Below are 23,921 nucleotides of genomic sequence, written 5' to 3' on the forward strand. Positions count from 1 at the left end.
CGCTCCTGATTTCCTCCCCAGCCCCCCACCTGTGCCCGGCCACACACTGGTAGGGACAGGCAAAAGCCCAGCTAGTTGCGCCACCCACCCAGATCTCGCGCTTCCGCTGGAGCTGCTACACAGGCTACAGCTCGCGCGCGCCACCAGCCCGTGAGAAACGGCCGCTGCCACAGCCCAGCGTCCCAGTTCAAACCTCCTACTGGGCAGGGCTGCTTTTGTCCCGCCCCTTTCATTGTGATACGATTGGTGTTTCCCCTAGCCCTATGTTTTGACTAGTAGTAGCTAGCGTTGTCAATCTCCCACCTTCCTCCAATCACAGCCGCCCCCCGCCCCGCAGTTCCGCAGCCGCTCTTCCCACTTTCGCCCAGGCTGGAGTGCAAGGCAGGCGGTTGAAGTTTAGAGGGCTGCCGTGCCCGGCCGGGGCGAGCTCGCAGCTGGCCGCGAGTTGCTCCTCAGGAGGCCGGGGGCGAGCTCCGTGGGAGCTGGCCGCAGGGTGGCGGCTCTAGCCCCCGTGGAAGCGGGTCTCTGCGGAGGGAGGCCCGCCGCGCCGCCGGCTTGGCCTCGATGGAGGCCAGCCTGACCTGCGCCGTCTGCCTCGGCCTCTTTGAGGATCCGGTCACGCTGCCGCTCTGCTCCCACAACTTCTGCAAGGGCTGCGTGCTGGAGTGCCTGGCCTCCGGGGAGCCCGGCCCGCTCCGCTCGCCCCGCGTGGGCCAGGACCAGCGCTTCTCCTGCCCGCTCTGCAGGAAGCTCTGCCCGCTGCCGCGCGGCGGCTACTCGGCGCTGCCCGTCAACACCACGCTGGCGGAGGTGGTGAAGTTGTACAGGGCCGGCGGGGGCCAGGCGGGGCCTGGGCGCGGCGAGGCGGGGGCGCTGAGCCCCCCGCCGGCGTTCGGAGCAGCCTGCGAGAAGCACCCGGCCCGGCTGGTGCAGCTGTATTGCCGGATGTGCCGCCAGGCGGGCTGCGGCCAATGCGTGTCTGAGGCGCACCAGGGCATCTTCCACGCCGTCAACCTCCTCGACACCGTGTACCAGGAGGAGAAAGTAAGCCCCGCGCCCCCTGCCAGCCGCCTGTGCCCATTGCGGGGTGAAATGGGAACCTGCCTACCCAGCCAGTGCCTCTTTTGGGCTTAGCCCAGATCACCCAGCAATTCAAGCCTGGTTGGCGAACACAATAAGCTAGTCTGCCTCCTGAGAACCTGTTAGAGCCAAATGGGTCCAGTGTTGTAATAAGTCAGAGCATTCCTGTGAAAGCTTGCAGGGCCAGGATGCTGCAAACAAGTCCTGGTCTTTCCTGTTTAGTCCTGCATACCTAAGGCCAAGCCTTGTAGTAACATGGCAGTGCCCTGCCCTAGTTATCACAGTGCCCTGACAAGCGCACACACCTCCCCACATAGATAGTTTTATGAATTTAACTGAATAGACTGTAGACTGGTTCCAGATGTTGAAGCTGATAATCTTAGGCCTGGTCTAAACCTAAAACTGTGGTTGATCTAGCTCTTGCTCAGGGTTGTGAAAAACTCTCACCCCCAGAAGATGTAGTTAAGCCAACCTGAGACCCAGGATAGACAGCAATAGATCAACACAGAAATTATTCTGTCAACCTACCTACAGCTCCTTGAGGGAATGTATTCGCTACGACAGTGGGAGGGGAAAAACACTTTCTATCATTATAGCAAGTGTCTACTGTAGACAGGCCCTTAATGTCTTGTATGTTAACCTTGTTTCCCTAAGACCAAGAATGTGCTAGTCCAGTCATCCCTACAGTCACTTATAGACAGTCACGTTACCTATCTGCTTTTTGGCCTGACACCTTTGGATTTGGATAGTTGATTAAGGTGAAATAGACAGCTCCAGGAATATTTTAGTATGAAGAAAGCATGTCCCTCTTTTAATACTTTGTTGTCTGCAATGGATTTTTGCCAAGATAGTGGACATTCAACCACTTTTCCAAGCTCCATCTGAAATAGAAGCTGGATAGTACATTATTAAGCAGTCCTTTTATGCTTCAGTTTAAATGCACTTGCAGAATGTCCCTGGTACACGGGATGGGTATGGGGCATAGTAGAGCACATGGCACTGTGGCTGTTCTATACTGATTTTGCAACCAATACAGTGGGAACGCAGGCTGGAAGTGGGGAGGGGCAAAGGCAGCTTGTCCCCTCAGCACAGGAAAAGAGGAACGCACAATCTGGTCCAGGGTTTAACTATACTGGTATAGTTAAAGCAGCAAAACTTTCTAGCGTAGACAAGCCTAAAGAATGCTACTTTGAGAGAGAAAAATACCAAATGCAAGTTTCTTCATTGTCCTAAAGCATAGAGTCTTTTTATACACCTCTACCCCAATATAACGCTGTCCTCAGGAGCCAAAAAATCTTACCGTGTTATAGGTGAAACCACGTTATATTGAACTTGCTTTGATCCACCGGAGCGCGCAGCCCTGCCCCCCTGGAGCGCTGCTTTACTGCGTTATATCCGAATTCGTGATATATCGGGTCGCGTTATATTGGGGTAGAGGTGTATAAGTAATGTCTTAATAGTCTAGTTAAACTCTGTGCAGTCTGTAGATATATGATTAAAGATTATAATGTAGATTTTTTTTTTAATTAAAAAAAAAAAAGTAGATTAAGCGGTTATAAACTTATGTCCTGCAGTTAACCTTCTTTAGCAGCCTGAAGAAACTGAGAGCAATAAATGAGAACTTGGTGAAGGAACTATCAAGTCATCCAAAAGATAATGAGGTGAGTTAGACATAGTGACATCTGTAGAGAGTAGTGGAGCCCTGTGTTTTTTGCAGATGCGAGATAACACAAAATAAAATGACAACCTATAAACAAAATAAAATGAAAAATGTACCCTGCAGCGCCTATACTGCTGGCCCAGCCCTGTGTGGCGGGAGCCACTGCTGCAGGGTGAATACAGGGCAGGCTCATTCTGCAATGCCACCCTATTCCCACCTCCACGGGGGGGGAGAGGACGGGACCTGATCCCTTCCCTCCTCCCCACCTGGGCGAAGGTACGCCCCACACACACACCTGGGGACCTGGAGCCAACACCTCTTAAGGCTTCCTCATCCAGAGCAGCATCATAAGAAAGGCTGTACTGGGTCAGACCATGGTCCATCTCTAGCCCATCTTCTGACAGTGGCCAATGTTGGGTGCCTCAGGGAAAACAGAACAGGCAATCTTCGAGCTATCCACCCCCTATCATCCACTCCCAGCTTCTGGCAGTCAGATGGTAGGGACACCTACAGCATGGGTTGTATCCCTGACCATCGAACATAAGAATGGTCATATTGGGTCAGACCAAAAGTCCATCTTGCCCAGTATCCTGTCTTCCAACCATGGCAAATGCCAGGTGCCCCAGAGGGAATGAACAGAACAGGTAATCAAGTGATCCATCCTCTGTCACCCATTCCCAGCTTCTGGCAAACAGATGCTAGGGACACCACCCCGGCCCATCCTGGCTAATAGCCATTGATGGACGTATCCTCCATGAATTTATGTAGTTCTTTTTTGAACCCTGTTATAGTTTTGGCCTTCACAACATCCCCTGGCAGTGAGTTCCACAGATTGGCTGTGCACTGTGTGAAGAAATACTTCCTTTTGTTTGTTTTAAACCTGCTGCCTATTAATTTCATATGGTGACCTCTGGTTCTTGTGTTATCTGGAGGTGTAAATAACAGTTTGGTATTCACTTTCTCCAAACCATTCATGATTTATAGACTTCTGTTGTATCCCACTTAGTCATCTCGTTCCCAAGTTGAAAAATGTCCGTGTTTTTAATCTATCTTTGTATGGAAACTGTTCCATACCCTTAATTATTTTTGTTGCCTTTCTCCTTATTCCATCTCAAAAAGATGTATTCGAATAGGAAAAGGTAACCAGAACTGCACATTGTATTCAAGCTGTGGGTAATTTATATAGTGGCATTATGATATTTAGTGTCTTATTATCTATCCCTTGCTTAAAGGTTCATAATATTGTTCGCTTTTTATTTTTGAATGCCGCTGCATATTGAGTAGATGTTTTCAGACAACTACCCATGATGACTCCAAGATCTTTCTTGAGTGGTAACATCTAATTCAGACTCCATCATTTTATATGTATAGTTGGGATTATGTTTTCTAGTGTGCATTACTTTGCATTTATCAACATTGAATTTCATCTGCCGTTTTGTTGCCCAGTCTCCTAGTTTTGAGAGATCCTTTTGTAGCTCTTCGCAGACTGCCTAGGACTTAATTATCTTGAATAGTTTTGTATCATCTGCAGATTTTGCAACCTCACTGTTTACCACTTTTTCCAGATCATTTATGAATATGTTGAACAGGACTGGGTCCAGCACAGACCCGTGGGGGACACCACTAATTACCTCTCTCCATTCTGAAAACTGACCATTTATTCCTACCCTTTTAACCTACCCTACCCTTTTAACCAGTTACCAGTCCATGAGAGGACCTTCCCTCTTATTCCATGACAGTTTACTTTGCTTAAGAGCCTTTGGTGAGGAAACTTGTCAAAGGCTTTCTGAAAATCTAAGTATACTATATCCACTGGATCCCCCTTGTCCACATGCTTGTTGACCCCCTCAAAGAGTTCTAGTACATTGGTGAGGCATGATTTCCCTTTACAAACACTATGTTGATTCTTCCCCAACAAATTATGTTAATCTATGTGCCTGACAATTTTGTTCTTAACTATATTTTCAACCAGTTTGCCCAGTACTGAAGTCAGGCTTACTGGCCTGTAATTGCTGGGATCACCTCTGGAGCCCTTTTTAAAAATTGGAGTCACATTAGCTATCCTCCAGTACAGAAGCTGAGTTAAAAGATAGGTTACAGACTACAGTTAATAGTTCTGCAATTTCACATTTGAGTTTCTTCAGTACTTTTGGGTGAATACCATCTGGTCCTGGTGACTTACTACTGTTTAGTTTATCAGTTTGTTCCAAAACCACCTCTGACACCTCAATCTGGGACAGTTCCTCAGATTTGTCACCTAAAAAGAATGGCTCAGGTTTGGGAATGTCCCTTACATCCTCAGCCATGAAGACCGATGCAAAGAATTCATTTAGTTTCTCCACAATGGCCTTATCGTTCTTGAGTGCTCCTTTAGCATCTCGATCGTCCAGTGGCCCCACTGGTTGTTTAGCAGGCTTCCTGCTTCTGATGTACTTTTATTTAAAAAAAAATTGGTATTACTTTCTGAGTCTTTGGCTAGCTGTTCTTCAAATTCTTTTTTGGCCTTTCTAGTTATATTTTTACGCTTCATTTGCCAGAGTTTATGCTCCTTGCTATTTTCCTCACTAGGATTTAACTTCCACTTTTTAAAGGATGCCTCTTTGCCTGTCACTGCTTCTTTTACTTTGTTGTTTAGCCACGGTTGCACTTTTTTCGTTCTCTTACTGTGTTTTTTAATTTGGGGTATACATTTAAATTGAGCCTCTCTTATGGTGTCTTTAAAAACTTGCCATGCAGCTTGCAGGGATGACGCAGTGTAAAGACTTACTGTTATCAGATCTTTGTGCAAAATACTTTGTTTCTAGATCTTGAACAAAGAAGCAGAGATAATTATGTTGGAATTTGAAGAAATTTTCAAAACTCTGGAAATGAGAAAAAAGGAATTGCTAGAAGATATTGAAAGTCAGAGAAGTAAGAAAGAGAAAGAATATCAAATTTGGAAGAAAATGAAGGAAACTCACAAGAAAACCATTGAGAGTTTCCTGAAGGATTGTGAAAAGCTTGTTGATGAATGTGATCCTGAGTGTTTCCTGGAGGTGATAACTTTTATGTTACTACTTGATAGCAGAACATTGTATGTGCATGTAACACCCCCCCACCACCACCCCTTGTTTGGGACATCCCTTGAGATACTTACTCTCAAGGTGAATTCTGTTTACATGTTACAGTGTAATCTGCTTCTCTGAACGTGTAATTTTGACAGGATTCTCACTTCCTTCCCTTCAGAGTGTAGAAGAGAACCTTATTTTGATTTGGCGGAGGATTTTTTTTCCCCTCTTGTATTGCGCAACCTGTTTTGAGGCACTAATTTCTAATTCACTTGAATTTTTGTGATTGACTTATTTTCTTCATTTCCAACTTAATCAGGAACTTATTGGAAAGTTCCGAGAGACTTGGTTAAAATCCTGTGAGGCACGTACTCACAAGTAGTAGGGTGGGGCAAGTAGCTGCATTATAAAACACCATAAGGCACCCTCAGTGACCAAAATTTTTACCATTTTGGGAACTCTGTCTGGACTTTATGGAGTGTGATTTCCAGTGCCCACTAACATGTTGAACATTAATTGCTTTGTATAGATGCCATTGGTGTGCTTTAACATAGTTATTTTATAGCTGTTTTATGTTGAAGTGCCCTGGGGAGCCTTTTTAGTGCGCACCAGCAGGGTCTACATGAGGGGTGGGCAAACTACGGCCCGCGGGCCGGATCCAGCCTATCAGGACTTTGGATCCAGCCCTCGGGATTGCCACCCCATGGCACCGCGGGGCTAAGGCAGGCTCCCTGCCTACCCTGGCCCCACACCGCTCCCAGAAGCTCCACATGCTGCCCTCACCTGTGGGTACCTCCCCCAAAGCTCCCATTGGCTGCGGTTCCCTGTTCCTGGCCAATGGGAGCTGTGGGGGGGCCTGCACGCCGAACCCTTCCTGCACCCCAACTCCCTGCTCTGAGCCCCATGTCGCACCCCTCCTGCAGCCTAGCCCCTGCTGCACCCCAGCCCCCGGCCCTGAGCCCCTCTGCACCCCAGCCCCCTGCCGCACCCCACCTGCACTCCAACCCACTGCCCTGAGCCCCTTTGTACACCCCGCACACCCTCCTGCACCCCAACCCCTTGCCCATAGTCCCTTCCTGCACACTGCACCCCAACCCCCTGCCCCAGCCCTACATTCATGGCCCAGCATACAATTTCCCCACCCAGATGTGGCCCTCGGGCCAAAAGGTTTGTCCACCCCGGTCTACATGGATCAGTTAGTGCACTCTAGAAATCACTCCCCTGTAGAGTGCATTATCTTACCATGTAGAAAAAGTCCCTTAGGGCTGATGTACACTAGCAAATTAGATCGACCTAGCTATGTCACTTGGGGTATGAAAAATCCACAGTCCTAAGCGCCATAGTTAGGCTGATTTAGGTCCCTGTGTAAACAGTGCTGGGTCGACAGAGGAATTCTTCCATTGACCTAAATACCACATTTCAAGTGTAGACAAACTCTTAGTCTTGCACTAAGGAGCACAACTCCATGGTTTGAAAATCCTGCCAAAATATTTTCAAGTACATTTTGATCTCAAAGCCTGCCATGTGGCTTTTGCCTCATGCACGGTGTCTTGGATTTGACTTTTAGGAAAGATTTCCCCTTTGGCCTCAGAACAAAATATTACAGGGTAAGTAATTTTCCGAGATATACACACTCCCTGTGTGTGATTATTGCTCTTTTACTTCTGTGAGTGCTAAAAGTTCTGATTATGTCTTGGTGAAATGAAGAGTTGTTTTTTAACAAGTTAAACAGTTAATTTCTGTCAGATATTCTGGTAAAGTAATTTTGTTTGATTTTTAAATGACATCCTTAACTCTAATGCAGTTTTATTTTAATTACAGGTGGCATGTGGCTTGAATAAAAGGTACATACATTTCATGAGTTCTAGTTTCTGTGGTTTGCTAGTGTATAGTTGAGTAAAGTAATAAGATACAACAAAGTAAGTTTAGTTAATATTCATATCATGATTGTGGGGAAGGGGTTCAGAGAGGAGTGTCCAGGGCATGCAGTGGATTAGTTAATATGGAGAGATACACAGAACAATTTTGAACAGTGGTAGAAGTTCTATGAATATTTGACATTTAATTTTAAAATTCTTCTAGAGTTGTTGGAATTACTATATCACTTTCACAGATTTATTATTGAACAGCTACAAGTGGAGCTTAAAATAATCACTTCAGATGTTAATGTTTTTCTGTTACAGTACATGAGGTAAACACTGTCCTAAAAAAGCCTTAATACTGTCTTTTTGCTTTGTCCCAGAAAATAATAAGAACTTGAGACTGGCTATAGTGGGTCAGACCAGTGGTCCATCTAGCCCGGTATTCTGTCTTCTGACAGTGGCCAATGGCAGATGCTTCAGAGGAAATGAACAGAACAGGGCAATCATCAAGTGATTCATTCCCTGTCTTCCAGTCCCAGTGTCCATCAGTCAGAGGCTTAGGGACAGCCTGCTGCATGGGGTTGCATCACTGATCATCTTGGCTAATAGCCATTGATGGACCTATCCTCCATTAACTTATCTAATTCTGTTTTGAATCCAGTTATAGTTTTTTGCCTTTACAACATTCCATGGCAACCAGTTCTGCAGATTGACTGCGTTGTATGAAGAAGTACTTCCTTTTGTTTGTTTTAAACCTGCTACCTATTAATTTTCATTGGGCAACCTCAGGTTCTTGCGTTATGAGAAGGGGTAAATAACACTTTGTTATTCACTTTCTCTACACCATTCATGATTTTATGGACCTCTGTCATATCCTCCCTGAGTCGTCTCTTTTCCAAGCTGAATAGTCTGTCTTTTTAATCTCTCCTCCTCTCGAAGCTGTTCCATACCCTTAATCATTTTTGTAGCCCTTCTCTGTACCTTTTCCGTTTCTAGTATCTTTTTGGGGATGGGGTGACTGCACACAGTATTCAAGCTGTGGGTGAATCATGGATTTATATAGTGGCATTATGTTTTTGGTCTTATCTATCCCTTTCTTAATGGTTCCTAACATGGTTAGGTTTTTGGTGGTGGTTTTTTTGTTTTTTGTTTTTTCTGCAACTACACATTGTGCAGATGTTGTCAGAGAACTATCCACAATGACTCCAAGATCCCTTTCTTAAGTGGTAATGGCTAATTTAGACCCCATTACTCTGTATGAGTAGTTGGGATTATGTTTGCCAATGTGCATTACTTTGCATTTATCAACATTGAATTTTATCTGCCATTTTGTTGCTCACAGTTTTGTGAGATACCTTTGTAACCCTTGGCAGTCTGCTTTGGACTTAACTGTCTTGAGTGATTTTTGTATCATCTGCAAACTTTTCCCCCTCACTGTTCACCCCTTTTTCCAGATCACTTACGATTATGTTGAACAGCGCTGGTCCCAGTACTGATCCCTGGGGAACACAGCTGTTTACCTCTCTTCATTCTGAAAACTGACCCTTTGAATATCTTAGTCTCTTTCTGACTTAAGTTTGTGCGTTAGTTTAGTGGTTCTCAAAGCCGGTCCGCCGCTTGTTCAGGGAAAGCTCCTGGCAGGCCGGGCCGGTTTGTTTACCTGCCGCGTCCGCAGGTTCGGCCAATCGCGGCTCCCACTGGCCGTGGTTCACCGCTCCAGGCCAATGGGGCCGCAGGAAGCGGCATGGCCTGAGGGATGCGCTGGCCACCCTTCCCGCAGCCCCCATTGGCCTGGAGCGGCAAACCGCGGCCGGTGGGAGCCGCGACCGACCAAACCTGCGGACGCGGCAGGTAAACAAACCGGCCCGGCCTGCCAGGAGCTTTCCCTGAACAAGCGGCGGACCGGCTTTGAGAACCACTGCTTTAGTTTACCAGATGCTATGCTGCTGTGGGACTGTAAAAAATCTAGTTTTTGTGGGAGTATTAAAGAAGGTTTCAGGAATTATGCTTATAGTTCCTGCTAACATAATTAGATAAAATAGCCTCTTTCCGTATGAAATGTTACTGAGACACATTATAAATTTGGTGATTTAAATTTTATATTATTGAATATAATTAATTTACTATATGTTGAACTGTATATTATTCTTGTACAGTAACTCCCCACTTAATGTCCTCTCACTTAACGTTGTTTCGATCTTATGTCCCTGCTCAATTACAGAACATGCTCCATTTAAAGTTAGGCAATGCAGCCCCCCATCAGCTCCCCTATGGCTCCTTCTTTCCCCCCCCCCCCAACCACACACACACAGTGCCTCCCTCCCGCCCCCTGGCAGACCCCGCAGATCAGCGCCTTCCACCTCCTCCCCCCGCCTCCTGCCCGTGGCAATCAGCTGGCTTGTGGCATTCAGGAGGGAGCGGGGAGGAGCAAAGACTCGGCGCGCAGGCTCCCCCTTCCTCCCCTGCCTCCCAAACACCACAAGCCAGCTGATTGCCACAGGCAGGAGAAGGAGGGGGGAGCCTGCGCACCGAGTCCTCCCTCCTGCCCCCTGAACGTCGCAAGCCAGCTGATTCCCGTGGGCAGGAGGGAGGAGCGAGGACGCGGCGCACCTCCCCCGTATCTCCCCTGCCTCCTCAGCTGGCTTGCGGTGTTCAGGAAGGATGGGGAGCCTGTGCGCCATGTCCTCGCTCCTCCCCTCTCCCTCCTGCCTCCTGAACGCTGCAAGCCAGCTGATTGCCACGGGCAGGAGGGAGGGGGGAGGAGTGAGGACGCAGCATGCGGAGTAAAGGGGGAAGTGGGGGGAGAAGAGGCGGGTTAAGGGTGGAGGCTTGGAGGAAGGGGTGGCGTGGGTGGGCCAAGGGTTGAGCCCCCCGCCCCTGGTGCTTGCAGAGTAGGGGAAGCTGCCGCTGCTGCTGTGCAACATGCTTCTAGCCTACAGCACCTTCAGCCTCCTTACCTGTCTCATTGTCTCCAGTGCCAGTGGGCTGTGCCCGTGTGGAGTAAGGCGAGGGCACCTCCCAACTATAGTACTGTACTGTATGGCAAAAAAAAATTTCCCTGGAACCTAACCCTCCCCCCCCCCACCCCCCAATTTTCATTCATTCTTATGGGGAAATTGGATTCGCTTAACATCGTTTCACTTAGTCGCATTTTTCAGGAACATAACTACAACATTAAGTGAGGAGTTACTCTAATTTTCACTGAGCAAAGGAAATGCTCCAATTCACGAGTATCACATGTTTTCAAAACTATTTTTTGGATACTTTAATGAATTAGAATCAATGTTTGAGCATATACAAATTGGTTCAGTCAGCTCTAATATAACAATGGAATTAAACTTCTTATGCAAACTTTCTATAAAAAGCTTGCAAGGTTTTTTGTTTTATTTTTTGTTTAAGTAATGGAGTACAGTACCTTCTCTTGCTGATTTTAAATGTTTGCTGTGGGATACACAATGTCATATTTGGCTTTTTTATGGTTTTGCACTTTCATGTCTATACTTAATTGGGGTGTGTGTGTGTGTGTGTGTACACACACACACACACACACACACACACACACACACACCAAAATTTGATGATTTTAAACTGTATGGAATCATTGATTTGAATATCTAATACATTGTCGTTTTGTTTACCTGGAGCATTCACAGGCATGGAACCCCTTAGCTCCCCATGGCCGCGGTTTGCTGTTCCAGGTAAACAAAACATCCTGGCCCGCTAGAGGGTTACCCTAATGGGCCAGGAGCCAAAGTTTGCCAACCCCTGAAATATAAGGTTGGCTTATGAAAGCGGTTATGCAGTTTTTGCTAGTTTTACCTAACTAACTTGGGGGGTCGGCTTATAAACGAACGGGCTAATGAACAAGTATATACGGTACTTTATTTCTTATTACTGAAGAATATCTTTGGCAATGGTATTTCGGCACATCTCTTATATTTTCATAGTGCACATATTAACCCTTTTCTGCTTGACTAGTTAATTATTGCAAAAACATGTACAGGAGAGATGCAGAATTCTGGACAATAAAACTTGCAGTTTCTTCAAATTCACCTATTGCATATTTAAAATTTCTCAATGGAATGATTTGCCTCTTTGCGGATTGGTGGTTTGACAAAATTAATTGTTCCTAACAATTGCCATAAGAATAAGGTGCCTTGATGGTGAATGCCTACTTCTTGTTTAAATTTCATCATGCTGGATTATGGGTCTTTAAATTTAGGGCAAACTAAACAAATGCTTAAATAACAATATCAGTTCTTCCACCCCCACCCCTCCCACGGCTTTTCCCTTCTCCCACCTCCCCAAAAAAACCTTCCTTACTGAAACTTCTTTTGCTATCCATACAGCTAGAAGGGGTTAACTCTTTTAGGCCATAAAATACAGCTTCTTTGCCGGACAGAGATGCCTCTTGGAAGAAGAAATAGCAAACAAATCCTCAAGTGGTCTTTTCTAAGAAAGGAAATTAGAAAATTCTAAATAGAGGAAGATCAATCTCTTCAAATATTTTCTGCTATCTACTGAGTTCCTTTTTTAATGTAATTTTTTTATTAACTAGGTCTAACTTTTTTTTCTGTTTTGAGCCCAGAGAAACACAAATAATTGTCTAAAAGATTTGTTCACCTTTTTTTTCCAGAATGAAGACTCAGCTTGACCTGATGCACATAGCATCTAGCTATGAAAAAGCACCAGAGTCTACCCAAAAGCAAATGGATATCAAATCTGTGGTTAATGAAATCTTGGCCTTACAGCTGACTTCAGTTGATTCATGCATTGTTAAAGGTAGAAAAAAGATGCATATATTTTGAACACAGTGCACAGTTTATTATTTTTAACACATATATGTTGAAAATAATTCTGTTATAGTACCACAATAAACTTTACATTAAAGCAATACTCAGTTTTCAAAATGGAAATTTTTTTAGCTGCCCCGGTTTCATAACTTTGTAAGTTTACATCTGATGAGTCAAGTGTTCTTTATAGATTATTGTATTTTTTTAAAAAAATACATCAGTCTTATTTTATTCCTCTTTTCTCACAGAACTTTCTTCTGGAGGAAATGAAGGTTCAACTGGAAAGTATGCATATACAAATAGTGCAAAACAATGGAAAGATCAGAAAAACATACACAACACATATTATGTAAGTTCTTGTTTACAAGACTTACTACATTTTTTTATGGTTAAGTATGTTCTTTTGGCTTTGTAAAATCCAAAATGGACAATGTCTGATGTAACTTTTTTCAGCCTGTAGTGGGACATGAGGAAACTTTGACTGACGGTAGTAAAATCTGTACTCGCTTAATGTCAATATCAGAAATGTCAACATTTCAAAACATGAGTCATGAGGTAAGAATGCATTTTGGTGTAAGTATTGCTCAGCTGCTAATAGTGTTTGGGAAAACAAGTTACTGTTTTATATTGTCACAATCTTTTACTTCTCTTGGTTTACAACGGGCTTCCCTTTTTTTTTTTTTTTTTGTTCATTATGCTTAGGGCCCTACCAAATTCACAGTCCATTATGGTCAATTTCATGGCCATAGGATTGGAAAATTGGTAAATTTCACATTTTCAGATGTTTAAATCTGAAATTTCAAGGTGGTGTAATTGGGGGTCCCAACCCAAAAGGGGATTGTGTGTGTGGGGGGGGGGTCGCAAACCTGTTTGTAGAGGGGTCATGGGATTGCTACCCTCACTTCTCTGAGAAGTGCAGAGCTTCCTGCAGCCACAGGAGGTTCCCGGAGGCTCCCCCCCCCCCCCCTCCTCCTCCTCAGTGCAAGGGATGGACTGAGGCGCTCCTAGGAACAAGGGAAGATCAGACCCAACTCCTCCAGCTGCAGGAACCTCTGGGGCTGCTGCCCAGTCCCAGAGCATCCTACAGCAGGGGGAGGCACCCGGAGATGGGTCTGGTTCCTCCTCCCCACCACCCCCCATGCACCTGTGCAGGGGCTGGACAAGTCCTGTCCCTACCCAGCCGGAGCTAGGAGCCCCCTTTTCTGGGACGCTCCGAGAAACAAGGGGACATTGGATTTCATGGGGAAGGGCTTATTTCACGGTCCGTGACGTGTTTTTCACGGCCGTGAAATTGGTAGGGCCCTAATTATGCTAAACTGATACTCTTGACGGGTCAGTTACCTACTCTTAGTTCAGGCTACTGCGCACTAACCTTTTTCTTAAATTCTTAAATTAAATGTAGAACTCCAACTACAACCTAGTTGCTTTTATAAAAAAGGGCTAGCTGTTGTGGATTGTTTACTGTTACAAGTGCAAGTGGATTATTTTTAAACTTATTTGAGAAGTTAACATTTTTTGGCCATAGTAAGTAGTCCATACTTAAAGAGAAGGTAAGGCCCAGTTTCAGTGGGAATGATATTGTGATCAAACTGAAGTATGAATGAATGCCACACCTTTTCCTGAGAGATAGTTAATAGTCTGTGTTGATATTGGGCCTATGCTTCTGTGTGCATTTAAGGTGGTAACTCATGCTAAAATTTTTAAACAGTTAGTCCCAGTAGGTTGCATGTCACAATTTCTGCAATGATGGCTTGTGTGTGTCCCCTAGTATTCCAAATCCCAGTTTCTTTTGACTGCAGTCAGTGAAGGAATATCTGAGTTGCTGCATCAAGCTTTATCAGTTGCATTGCATCATGCCTATCTAACTTCTTCCTCTAGCAGAAAATGGCTTGAAAAGATCTTCCCTCTGTAGTCATTTGACAGCTGTTTTGGCCTTCCATAACTAGTGCCTCTCCAGTTCCATACAGTATTATAGACATAAAATGAATCATCTTTTGCCTTGTTACCATAGATAACCGGTTTGACTGCTGTGTACCTTAATGTGACTAAAAAATATGAATTTAATAATTCATTGGCCCTGGATAAAAAAGTACTACATTGGATTTAGATTTTCATTGTTCTCAGAAGAAAATATTTTCTTGCATCTTAAACTGATCAATTCTGATTTTTAGCAATAATTGTTTATTAACTTGTAGTTATAAAGATATTACTTCTGTGTAGTCTTAGGCTACTTCCTCACTATTGGGGGGGGGGGGGGTGTCGATTTAAGATACGCAAATTCAGCTACGCGAATAGCCGACTTACCCCGCTGTGAGGACAGCGGCAAATCGACCTCCGCGGCTCCCCCGTCGACGGCGCTTACTCCTACCTCCGCTGGTGGAGTAGAAGCGTCGATTCGGGGATCGATTGTCGCGTCCCGACAAGACGCGATAATTCGATCCCCGAGAGATCGATTTCTACCCGCCGATTTAGGCGGGTAGTGTAGACCTGCCCTCAGTCTTTGATACTTATGCCATTGAAGTATCTGGATTTTGGTTTTATTTGAGTCACTTAAATATTTTTTTTAAAAAGTAATAGATTTCTTCTAATCTGAACAGTGTGTATATTTTTTTTCTGTTGCCTTTTAACAGTGTCAGCAAAATATTCTAAGTAAAGTAGTCTTAGATCATATAAGCACAACAAATTAATAATTTCCCTTCACATAATATTTAAAGAACTTGCAACTTTGATGGCTGACTACTTTCCCTTGTACTAAATAATTTGGTGATTTTCTACAATTGTAGGAGGTACGTTATAATTATTATATGGGTCATCGGACATCAGATCAATTGAAGATGCAGACTTCACCTGCAAATACGAAGCATACATTTGTGATAACTGATTCTTCAAAGGATACGTTCTCAGCAGTTCCCCTTCTGTCCTCACCTCCCAAAGTGAAAGATGCACAGAGAATAAGAACACAAAAATTACAAAAAGGAAGTTTTAGTAACACTAGTTTTTCCAGTTCCAGTAGTTACAGATTCAGCTTTCCACCTGTGAACTGGAATTTCTCTGAATTGAACAGTGACTTGAAGTTATTTAATGGAACAAGATCTCCGGAAGTAAGCAAACTAACCTCCCCATCAGAAAATTTCAATGGCTTGGTAATAAAAAACAAAGTAAAAATGGCTCAATCATCACCGGTTCCCATTTCTGCAAAAACACTAGCAAGTCCTAGCACTTCAACTGGCTTACCAGAATCCGCAACAAAACCTGTTCCTGTTTTAAAACCCACCTTTTTAGGTGCTCCCACACAGAGCCTTTCTGCTCCACATTTTATCCCCAATTCGGGTAATAACTCAACATTACCCAGTTTAAATAAGGCTGCAGCTACATTTTTCTTCAAAAAAGAGAAGAATAATTCGGTTTTCCCCACTTTTTACGTGGGAAGGTGTGATACTCAAGATGAAATGGGCAATCAACATGGAAATTGTACAAAGTTTAACTCTTCAGCTTTAACTGAGGCTAAAGCTTCTGCTGCCTCTACAAGTCCTAAACTAGAGTCATCAGAAAGTGGAAAGCCAGTTTTTTCATTTACCTTTAGCAATTCGGAAAGAGATTGTTTTACAGTATCCAAACTCAGCAATTCATTGAAGATTTCACCATTTTCTAGCCTATCTGAGAAGCCAGCTGAACAAAGTACAATATTTCAAACCGGAAAAGAGAACGTTTCTGTAAGCAAAGATGTAGAATATAACTGGCTAAAATCTCCTACAGTAGTCCCTCAGGAGCAGAGTGCCAGTACCCCAGATTCCACTGCTACTATAGCCTGCACTACATCTAGTAGTGACACCGGAAAGAAAGATGTTTCCAAGACCCAGCCTCTCCCCTGTAATAACACATTTTCCTTCTCATCCAATAATTGTATTCTGGAATGTAAATCTTCACCTGTAATCTCATTTGAAGGCACTGTCAAAAGTACTTCCAACTCACTATCTTCCTCCTCGATGCTGTTTTTATCTAATAATAATAAAAGTGAAAGTGAAAAAATGAAAATAGAATCAATTGACAAAGCACATCTAGTTGTAGAAAAATCTACACCTCCAATATGTACAGTGGCCATATCTGAACTTACAAGTCCAAAGCGTAGCAATTCTTTTTTTTCTTTTGACCTATCTATGAACACTGAAACTGAAGACACGCTTGCTCAACAGAATTCTTTGTGTGGTCCAGCTGTAGTCAGCTCTCTATTTTCAACAGGCCTTCCTAGTAAAGAAAGCAATGTATTTTCCACTCATCCTAGTGTTGCATCAACTAAACCTCATATAGATGTGAAAGTTGAAGATAATGTAAATATTGCTAAAACCTATAAGTCACACCAAGATTTAGAAGAGATTTCTAGGAAAGAAGATGAACTTGACACTCTGCAGTTACAGAATGCAACTTGTCTTACTCCAGTGACATGTGGTGATACATTTTTGGGAGGCTCGGCACATGCAGTAGATAAAGAACGTGAAACACTAAATCATTCAGATTCTGATATAGAAGAGCTAAGTCAAACATCAATGTCTAGTGACTGGAGCAGTGCATCAGAATATTTTTTGGTTGCAGAAGACAAAATAACAGCTATTGAAAAACCGGGTACATGCACCGTAGAGAATGAAACGGAAGAGAATTCCCTTCAAGGTAAATAATACTCGGATATCTGTTTAGATATGTTGGAACTAGGTAAATGATTCTACTGAAATACATAACCAGTTTAAAAAGAGGTGATCTCCTGGGTTTTTTTTCCAGAGCTCTTTGTGTTTGCCATGAATCTTAAATGGGGTCTATCTGTAATAGGAACAACTATCACAATCAACTCGAATTCAAAAGAAAGTAGAGATACTATTTTTATGGTACAAACTGACAAAACTGAATATCAACCTCCAAAATGTCTTCCATTGTTAGAAACCATGTTTAACCCTAAATTCTATATCCTTATGAAGGTTGAAGCTGGAACTCTAGTTTCTTGCCTCTCCACCAGTTACCCCAAAATTTGGACCTCAATCACTCATATACTGGCCTGCCTATAACCATACACCAATTTTTAATTTGATCTATCTAAATGGGTAATAAAGAGGTGGCTTGCCCTAGAGGAAATGCCAGGGTTTACCAATGGGTTTGTCTCTGGCCTGTAGAGGACTCCCCAGAGCAGACTAATTCTGCTAACCCTTGGGAGGACGTGGATACAGCCTTCTGCTCAAAGGATTGACACATACAAGCAGCAATTCTTCAAAAACAGTGTCATTTATTGAAAGGAAAATAAGCAGTTACAATACATTCAGTAAAGCAAGAAAGAATATACTAATCTATTAAGACATAGTAAACCACTATTAAATCTTAATTAGAAATCATACATTAAAGTGGCAAAATAAAATAAGACACAGACAGCACAGAACACATAGCATACATAGACCATGTAGCAGTTATTATGTAATATTCAAGGTACATAGAGACCCCTTGTACACATACATAAAGCCCCAACACAGTTAGTAAACAGAACATATATGTATAGGGAAGCATTACAATGTTACATATTAAAATACATGGAGACTTCCAATTCATATGTATGAAGCCTATATGTAACATTACAGTATAATCCTAAATTTGATACAATATAGTGTACAAAGTTTCTATATATAGACATAAGAGAACATCACAGTATTACATATTAATGAAATAGTTACAAGTTAACACTAACATCCTATCAGCATTGGCCGAATGGTCGCAGGATGGGTGTGGTGGCTCTCACAAATGCAGGCATCCAGCTTTATTTACAGACACACCCAGTTATTCCTTAAGATAAAGTATAAAAATCAGATTTACACTCCTTCACTATAAAACCCCTCTGTATTGTCTTTGCTCCTTCTGCTCTATCTGAAAAAGGCGACTGTTGGCGCTGCTGCTGCTGCTCCTCCAGTTGCTGCCTCGGACTGCTGCTTCAGGCAGTTGCTTCCTCAGCTTGCTCTCTAGAACCTTCTTTTTCTGCCTTCTCTGTTCTTATTCATCTGGCTTCTCTCTCACACACCAGCCTGCTGGCTGTCAGCCTTATATTCAGTTTGAGGCTTAACAGCGCTTCCAAAATCATATTAACTATGATAATTCTGGATATTCTTGATATCCCTATACATGGCCAATTCCTTTTTTGAATCTTGTCAAATTCTTGGCCTCAACCATTTCTTGTGGCAAAGTTGTTATAAAAAATTATTTCCTTTTTATCAGGTTTTAATTAGCCACCTTTCAGTTTCGTTTAATCTCTCCTTGTGTTTTGAGCTGGAGAGTATAGAATTTCCTGATCGATCTATCTTTTCTATACCATTTATTATTTTATATATTTATCACATGCCCACTATTAATCTTTCTAAGATAAAATCCCAGTCTTTTCTGTCTCTTATGAGTTTTTCCCATACCCTGGATTATTCTTGTCATCCTTTTCTGAACCCCCTCTAATTCTGCAATATCCTTTTTTGGTGACCAGTATTACACCCCATCTGCTGGCCTTGTTTGTGGAAAGCTGCAGACTGAAATTGCCACAGGATAGAGCTGATCATGGAGCTAAAGGACTGAGCATGGATGGACTGGGGCATGTATATATGGAGGGTGCTGGCTGAGGCCCCTATTTTGTACAGGGCTCCTCAAATCATAGAAATGGCCATGTCACTAAAACTTCATATAACTGCAACCTATATGATTTATAGACCTAAATGTTTACTAGGTAGATCAATATATTTTATAGCAGAAACATTCTGAAGAGTTAATATGTACATTCAAAAAATTAAATATGTATTGTATGTCTCTCTTCACAGGACAGGAAATTAAGTCTACATCCATACAGAACAGTTGGTCAGAAATGTAAATGAATTTTCTAGAAACATTGGTCTTGGGAAAATCTCTTGTTCAGTTTACAGTAACATATCATGGTCTGTTGAATCTATGCTGTATGTATATGCATCTCCAGATGTTTCGATTAGTGAAATGTGCCTTTTACTCTCTGAAAAGGTACATTCTAAAACCAGCAGCCAGCTAAAATAGGGCTAAAATAAAGTATGCCTTTTAGTAAAGATAAACATCTAGATTTGAAAGGCTGTTCTTTCTGACCTTGAGCGATATATTGAATATAATCAAGTGTGGCAAGTTATTTTCTGTAATAGTTCCTAGGTGACAAGAAGGTGGTGTCTTTGCATGAAATGTTTATACTTATAAAATTTTAGACAGTAAACAGGATATCTAAACAAATCTGTCTTATCAGAATACATAGTTAATGGCTGAAGTGATGACATTTCTTCTTGTGATTTAATCTTTTGATCAGTTTCCCCAGGTTCAGTTATTGATCTTTACTGACCTCTATAGAGGAAGCAAGTATTGAATGCATTGTTAAAGGCAAAATTTTAGTTATGGTAGTTGTCACTAATTAAGAAACATAACTTTTGATATTCTCTGCTATGTAAAAATGGTACCAAAACTCTTCCCAATAGGTATATTTAATATCTTCTGTACCACCACTGCTTTTATCCAAGTTTTATGCTGAATTAGGTCCAACAAAGCAGTGACTTTTGTAGTAATGTCTTCAGTACCACTGACGTGTTTTTTTTGTGTGGCAGAGTTCTTGGCTCATCCATCATCCTGATACTAATATAATGCTGTTCTCATTGTCTTCATCAATAATTAGAATTCTAATGCCAGCGGGCTAATGCTGTTAAGAGGTTGGGATTCTTAATTATTAGTGTTATTCTTAACTTGTACACAGTGTATAGGAAAGAACATTGGAAATCATTTTCTATCTAATCTTTATAGCATTGTGGATTTATTTGCTTATCTATTAGCACCGGTGTCAGTTGCTTAGTATATCACCACCTAATATATTAAAATATTTAAAACCATTAGTAGTAAATTGTTCCAGTCTGTTTTTTGTCTTGTAATTTAATTACACTCAAGTGATTTGATTATTTGAGTTTCTAACTTTTTAACAGTAACATGCCATTTCTCATTTAGTTTATAGTTTATATATAGGCCAATAAATATGGGTCCCCATTAATGAAACCAAAGACTTTTTGTATGTGAAGATAGTTCTAGAAATTTGAATTTTATTTTTTGCCATTGCAGTAGTGCTACTGGAAGTTAAAGTAGACATTTAATAGACAGCAGGTGCGCTTCTAAACTGAAATGATCCCTGAGTTGCAAAGCATCTTTTAACAAACTGCCTCTGAGACCCAGCAGGGAGCGTGATCCATGTGAATGGCTCCTGAAAGTATATGGTTAGGTAGAGTATGAAGCAGTCCTAAACGTGCTTGGAACAGCATTCCAGCCATGACCATAGGTTTTTTTCCTTTTAAGTCTTCTGAGTGTGAGATACAGGTAGACAATGAAGCTGAATTATAGGGAGAAGCATCCATACTGTACTAGAAAAAAGAACTCTGAATTCTGATTCTTAGGAGCTAATTGGGTGCCATTGATCTGAAGTCAATGACAGTTCTTTTTGACTTCAGTGGTATAGGCTCACACAGAGAATAAATTGCAGGATTGGACTATAAGCAAGCAGATCCTCTGACTTCAAACTACTCCACAAGGTCTTAATCATCATTTCATTCTCTCAAATGAATAACCCTCTCTGCCTGGATGCTACTATTGAAATGAAAGTAATCTTTTTTGAGAACATAGCAAAAACCTAAATATGCTAGAGGAGAAATTTCACAGAAGCTCCTGAACATTCATTCTATAGAATGATTTTATTGGTGACAACATACTGCATTCCTCTTCCATGCTTTCTCCTTTTATTTTGTAATACTAACAACTTTTCTGCAGATCTAATAGATTTGTGTAGTGGTGTTGGAGAAGCTTTTTCATTGAGCTTAGTCAAGAGCTACATTGGTGATTTCTCCCCTAAACCAGAAGAGCATGCTCATATGATAGCCAACCATTTGAATGTTCATATGGAATGCTATGGTAAAAGGACCAGTCGGCCGTCCACTCTGTGTATTCTAATACACTAGTAAAATACTATTTCTCTTCAGAAAAGTCACTCTTACAGGATTGAAGCAGTAGCATTTGGACTTCTGTTAGGGCTGGTGTATGTTGAGAAGTATATTGGTGTAGCTACTTCTCCTGCGGCTGAGAAAAATCCACATCTCTGAAAGACCTAGCTATACTCACCTTAACCCTGGTTACTCGCAGAGAGATGGATTACCTGTGCTGATGGGAGAACCCCTCCCATTGGCATAGGTAGTATCTACACTGAAGAACTACAGCTGTTGTGCTGCTGTAACATTTCAAGTGTAGACCAGCCCTTAGAGCTTATTTCTAAGTTAGGGAAAATATGATTTCAGCCACTCTGTCAGACTTAAATGGGGTATTAAGTACTTTATCTGGTATGGATGAGCTAGATAAATTGAACTTTGCACAAGTTAGCTGGTGCCAAGCAGCCATTTTCATAGACACCAGTTGTCTTTTACTACACTGTGCACATGAGCAGTAATTGGTCATGCGCTAGCTGTATCTGTCTTCATTTTTTTTTTCCAGTTTACATCTTTAGTGTGGATTTTTCAAATCAGTCAAGATTGAACTAACTGCTACCCTTGCAGCCAATGGGGGTTGTATCATTTATTCCAATGGTTGCAGTAACAGGCCATTACTGAGCCCTTTTGAAAATCCCACACTAAAGTGGGATTTATTAATTATTAATGAGAACTAGGCATCCACATCCCTAGATGCCTTTAAAAATCTCAGCCTAAAGCTTTAATAATATTTCCACTTCCTTGTACTCTAGGCTACAAACCATTCTCTGTTTTTCTCTTTAGTAATTTTAAAGAGCGCAAGACTACTAGAGTGATTGCAAAAGCTTTGTTTCACTATCCTTCCCTGAAATTTGTTACAAGCTTGGTTCCACTTTGCTTTAATTATTCATAATCAGACAAGAACTTATTTAGGATACACTGCCAAGGTTGATAGGCCCCAACTTTATGTATTTTAAAAAAATCATTGGATTAAGACAATATGGGACTTCTCAAAATCATCCTAATAGCAAAAAAATAAAATAATGTATTCTTTTGAGAGACCCTCCCACTGTCTAGCCTTGTCTTTAGACAAACATAAGAATGATCGTACTGGATCAGACCAAAGGTCCATCCAGCCCAGTATCCTGTCTACCGACAGTGGCCAATGCCAGGTGCCCCAGAGGGAGTGAGTCTAACAGGTAATGATCAAGTGATGTCTCTCCTGCTGTCCATCACCACCTTCTGACAAACAGAGGCTAGGGCAGTGGTTCTCAAACTTTTGTAGTGGTGACCCCTTTCGCACAGCAAGCCACTGAGGGTGACCCCCCTTATAAATTAAAAACACTTTTTAAAATATTTAACACTATTATAAATGCTGGAGGTGAAGCGGGGTTTTGGGTGGAGGCTGACACTTGCGACCCCCCAGGTAATATTTCATGACCCCCTGAGAGGTCACAACTCCCAGTTTGAGAACCCCGGGGCTAGGGACACCATTTCTTACCTATCCTGGCTAATAGCCATTAATGGACTTAACCTCCATGAATTTATCCAGTTCTCTTTTAAACCCTGTTATAGTCCTAGCCTTCACAACCTCCTTAGGCAAGGAGTTCCACAAGTTGACTGTGTGCTGAGTGAAGAAGAACTTCCTTTTATTTGTTTTAAACCTGCTGCCCATTAATTGCATTTGGTGGCCCCTACTTCTTATATTATGGGAACAAGTAAATAACTTTGCCTTATTCACTTTTTCCACATCACTCATGATTTTATATACCTCTATCATATCCCTCCTTAGTCTCCTCTTTTCCAAGCTGAAAAGTCCTAGCTCTTTAATCTCTCCTCATATGGTATCCATTCCAAATCCCTAATCCTTTTAGTTGCCCTTCTCTGAACCTTTTCTAATGCCAGTATATCTTTTTTGAGATGAGGAGACCACATCTGTACTCAGTATTCAAGATGTGGGCATACCATGGATTTATATAAGGGCAATAAGATACTCAGTCTTATTCTCTGTCCCCTTTTTAATGATTCCTAACATCCTGTTTGCTTTTTTTGACTGCCGCTGCACGCTGTGTGGATGTCTTCAGAGAACTATCCATGATGACTCCAAGATCTTTTTCCTGATTAGTTGTAGCTAAATTAGCCCCCATCACATTGTATGTATAGTTGGGGGTATTTTTCCCAATGTGCGTTACTTTACATTTATCCACATTAAATTTCATTTGCTATTTTGTTGCCCAATCACTTAGTTTTGTGAGATCTTTTTTAAGTTCTTCACATTCCGCTTTGGTCTTAACTATCTCGAGCAGTTTAGTATCTACAAACCTTGCCACCTCACTTTTTACCCCTTTCTCCAAATCATTTATGAATAAATTGAATAGGATTGGTCGTAGGATTGACCCTTGGGGAACACCACTAGTTACCCCTCTCCATTCTGAAAATTTACCATATTCCTACCCTTTGTTCCTATC

At 42.2% G+C, this 23,921-nt stretch overlaps 1 protein-coding gene across 1 annotated transcript; it reads left to right on the plus strand.

Annotated features, from left to right (window-relative positions):
* The first annotated feature begins 399 nt into the window (after positions 1 to 399).
* LOC135879088 (serine-rich adhesin for platelets-like) lies at positions 400 to 20,321 on the plus strand. Its single transcript, XM_065404921.1, has 10 exons — positions 400 to 1,044; positions 2,655 to 2,741; positions 3,235 to 3,237; positions 5,545 to 5,775; positions 7,609 to 7,631; positions 12,286 to 12,431; positions 12,691 to 12,791; positions 12,896 to 12,997; positions 15,226 to 17,107; positions 19,270 to 20,321. The coding sequence occupies exons 1-10, from the start codon at positions 565 to 567 to the stop codon at positions 19,317 to 19,319; spliced, it is 3,105 nt and encodes a 1,034-aa protein (XP_065260993.1). The 5' UTR covers positions 400 to 564; the 3' UTR covers positions 19,320 to 20,321.
* Positions 20,322 to 23,921: the final 3,600 nt, after the last annotated feature.

This window comes from Emys orbicularis, chromosome 5 (assembly GCF_028017835.1).
Source record: "Emys orbicularis isolate rEmyOrb1 chromosome 5, rEmyOrb1.hap1, whole genome shotgun sequence".
Classification (NCBI taxonomy): Eukaryota; Metazoa; Chordata; order Testudines; family Emydidae; genus Emys; species Emys orbicularis.

Bases quoted from the DNA above. Each gene is read 5' to 3' on its own strand.
- LOC135879088 (XM_065404921.1), top strand. From the start codon at position 565: ATGGAGGCCAGCCTGACCTGCGCCGTCTGCCTCGGCCTCTTTGAGGAT. The intron at 1,045-2,654 runs GTAAGCCCCGCG...TATGTCCTGCAG, and splicing joins CCGTGTACCAGGAGGAGAAA to TTAACCTTCTTTAGCAGCCT. The intron at 7,632-12,285 runs GTACATACATTT...TTTTTTTTCCAG, and splicing joins GCATGTGGCTTGAATAAAAG to AATGAAGACTCAGCTTGACC.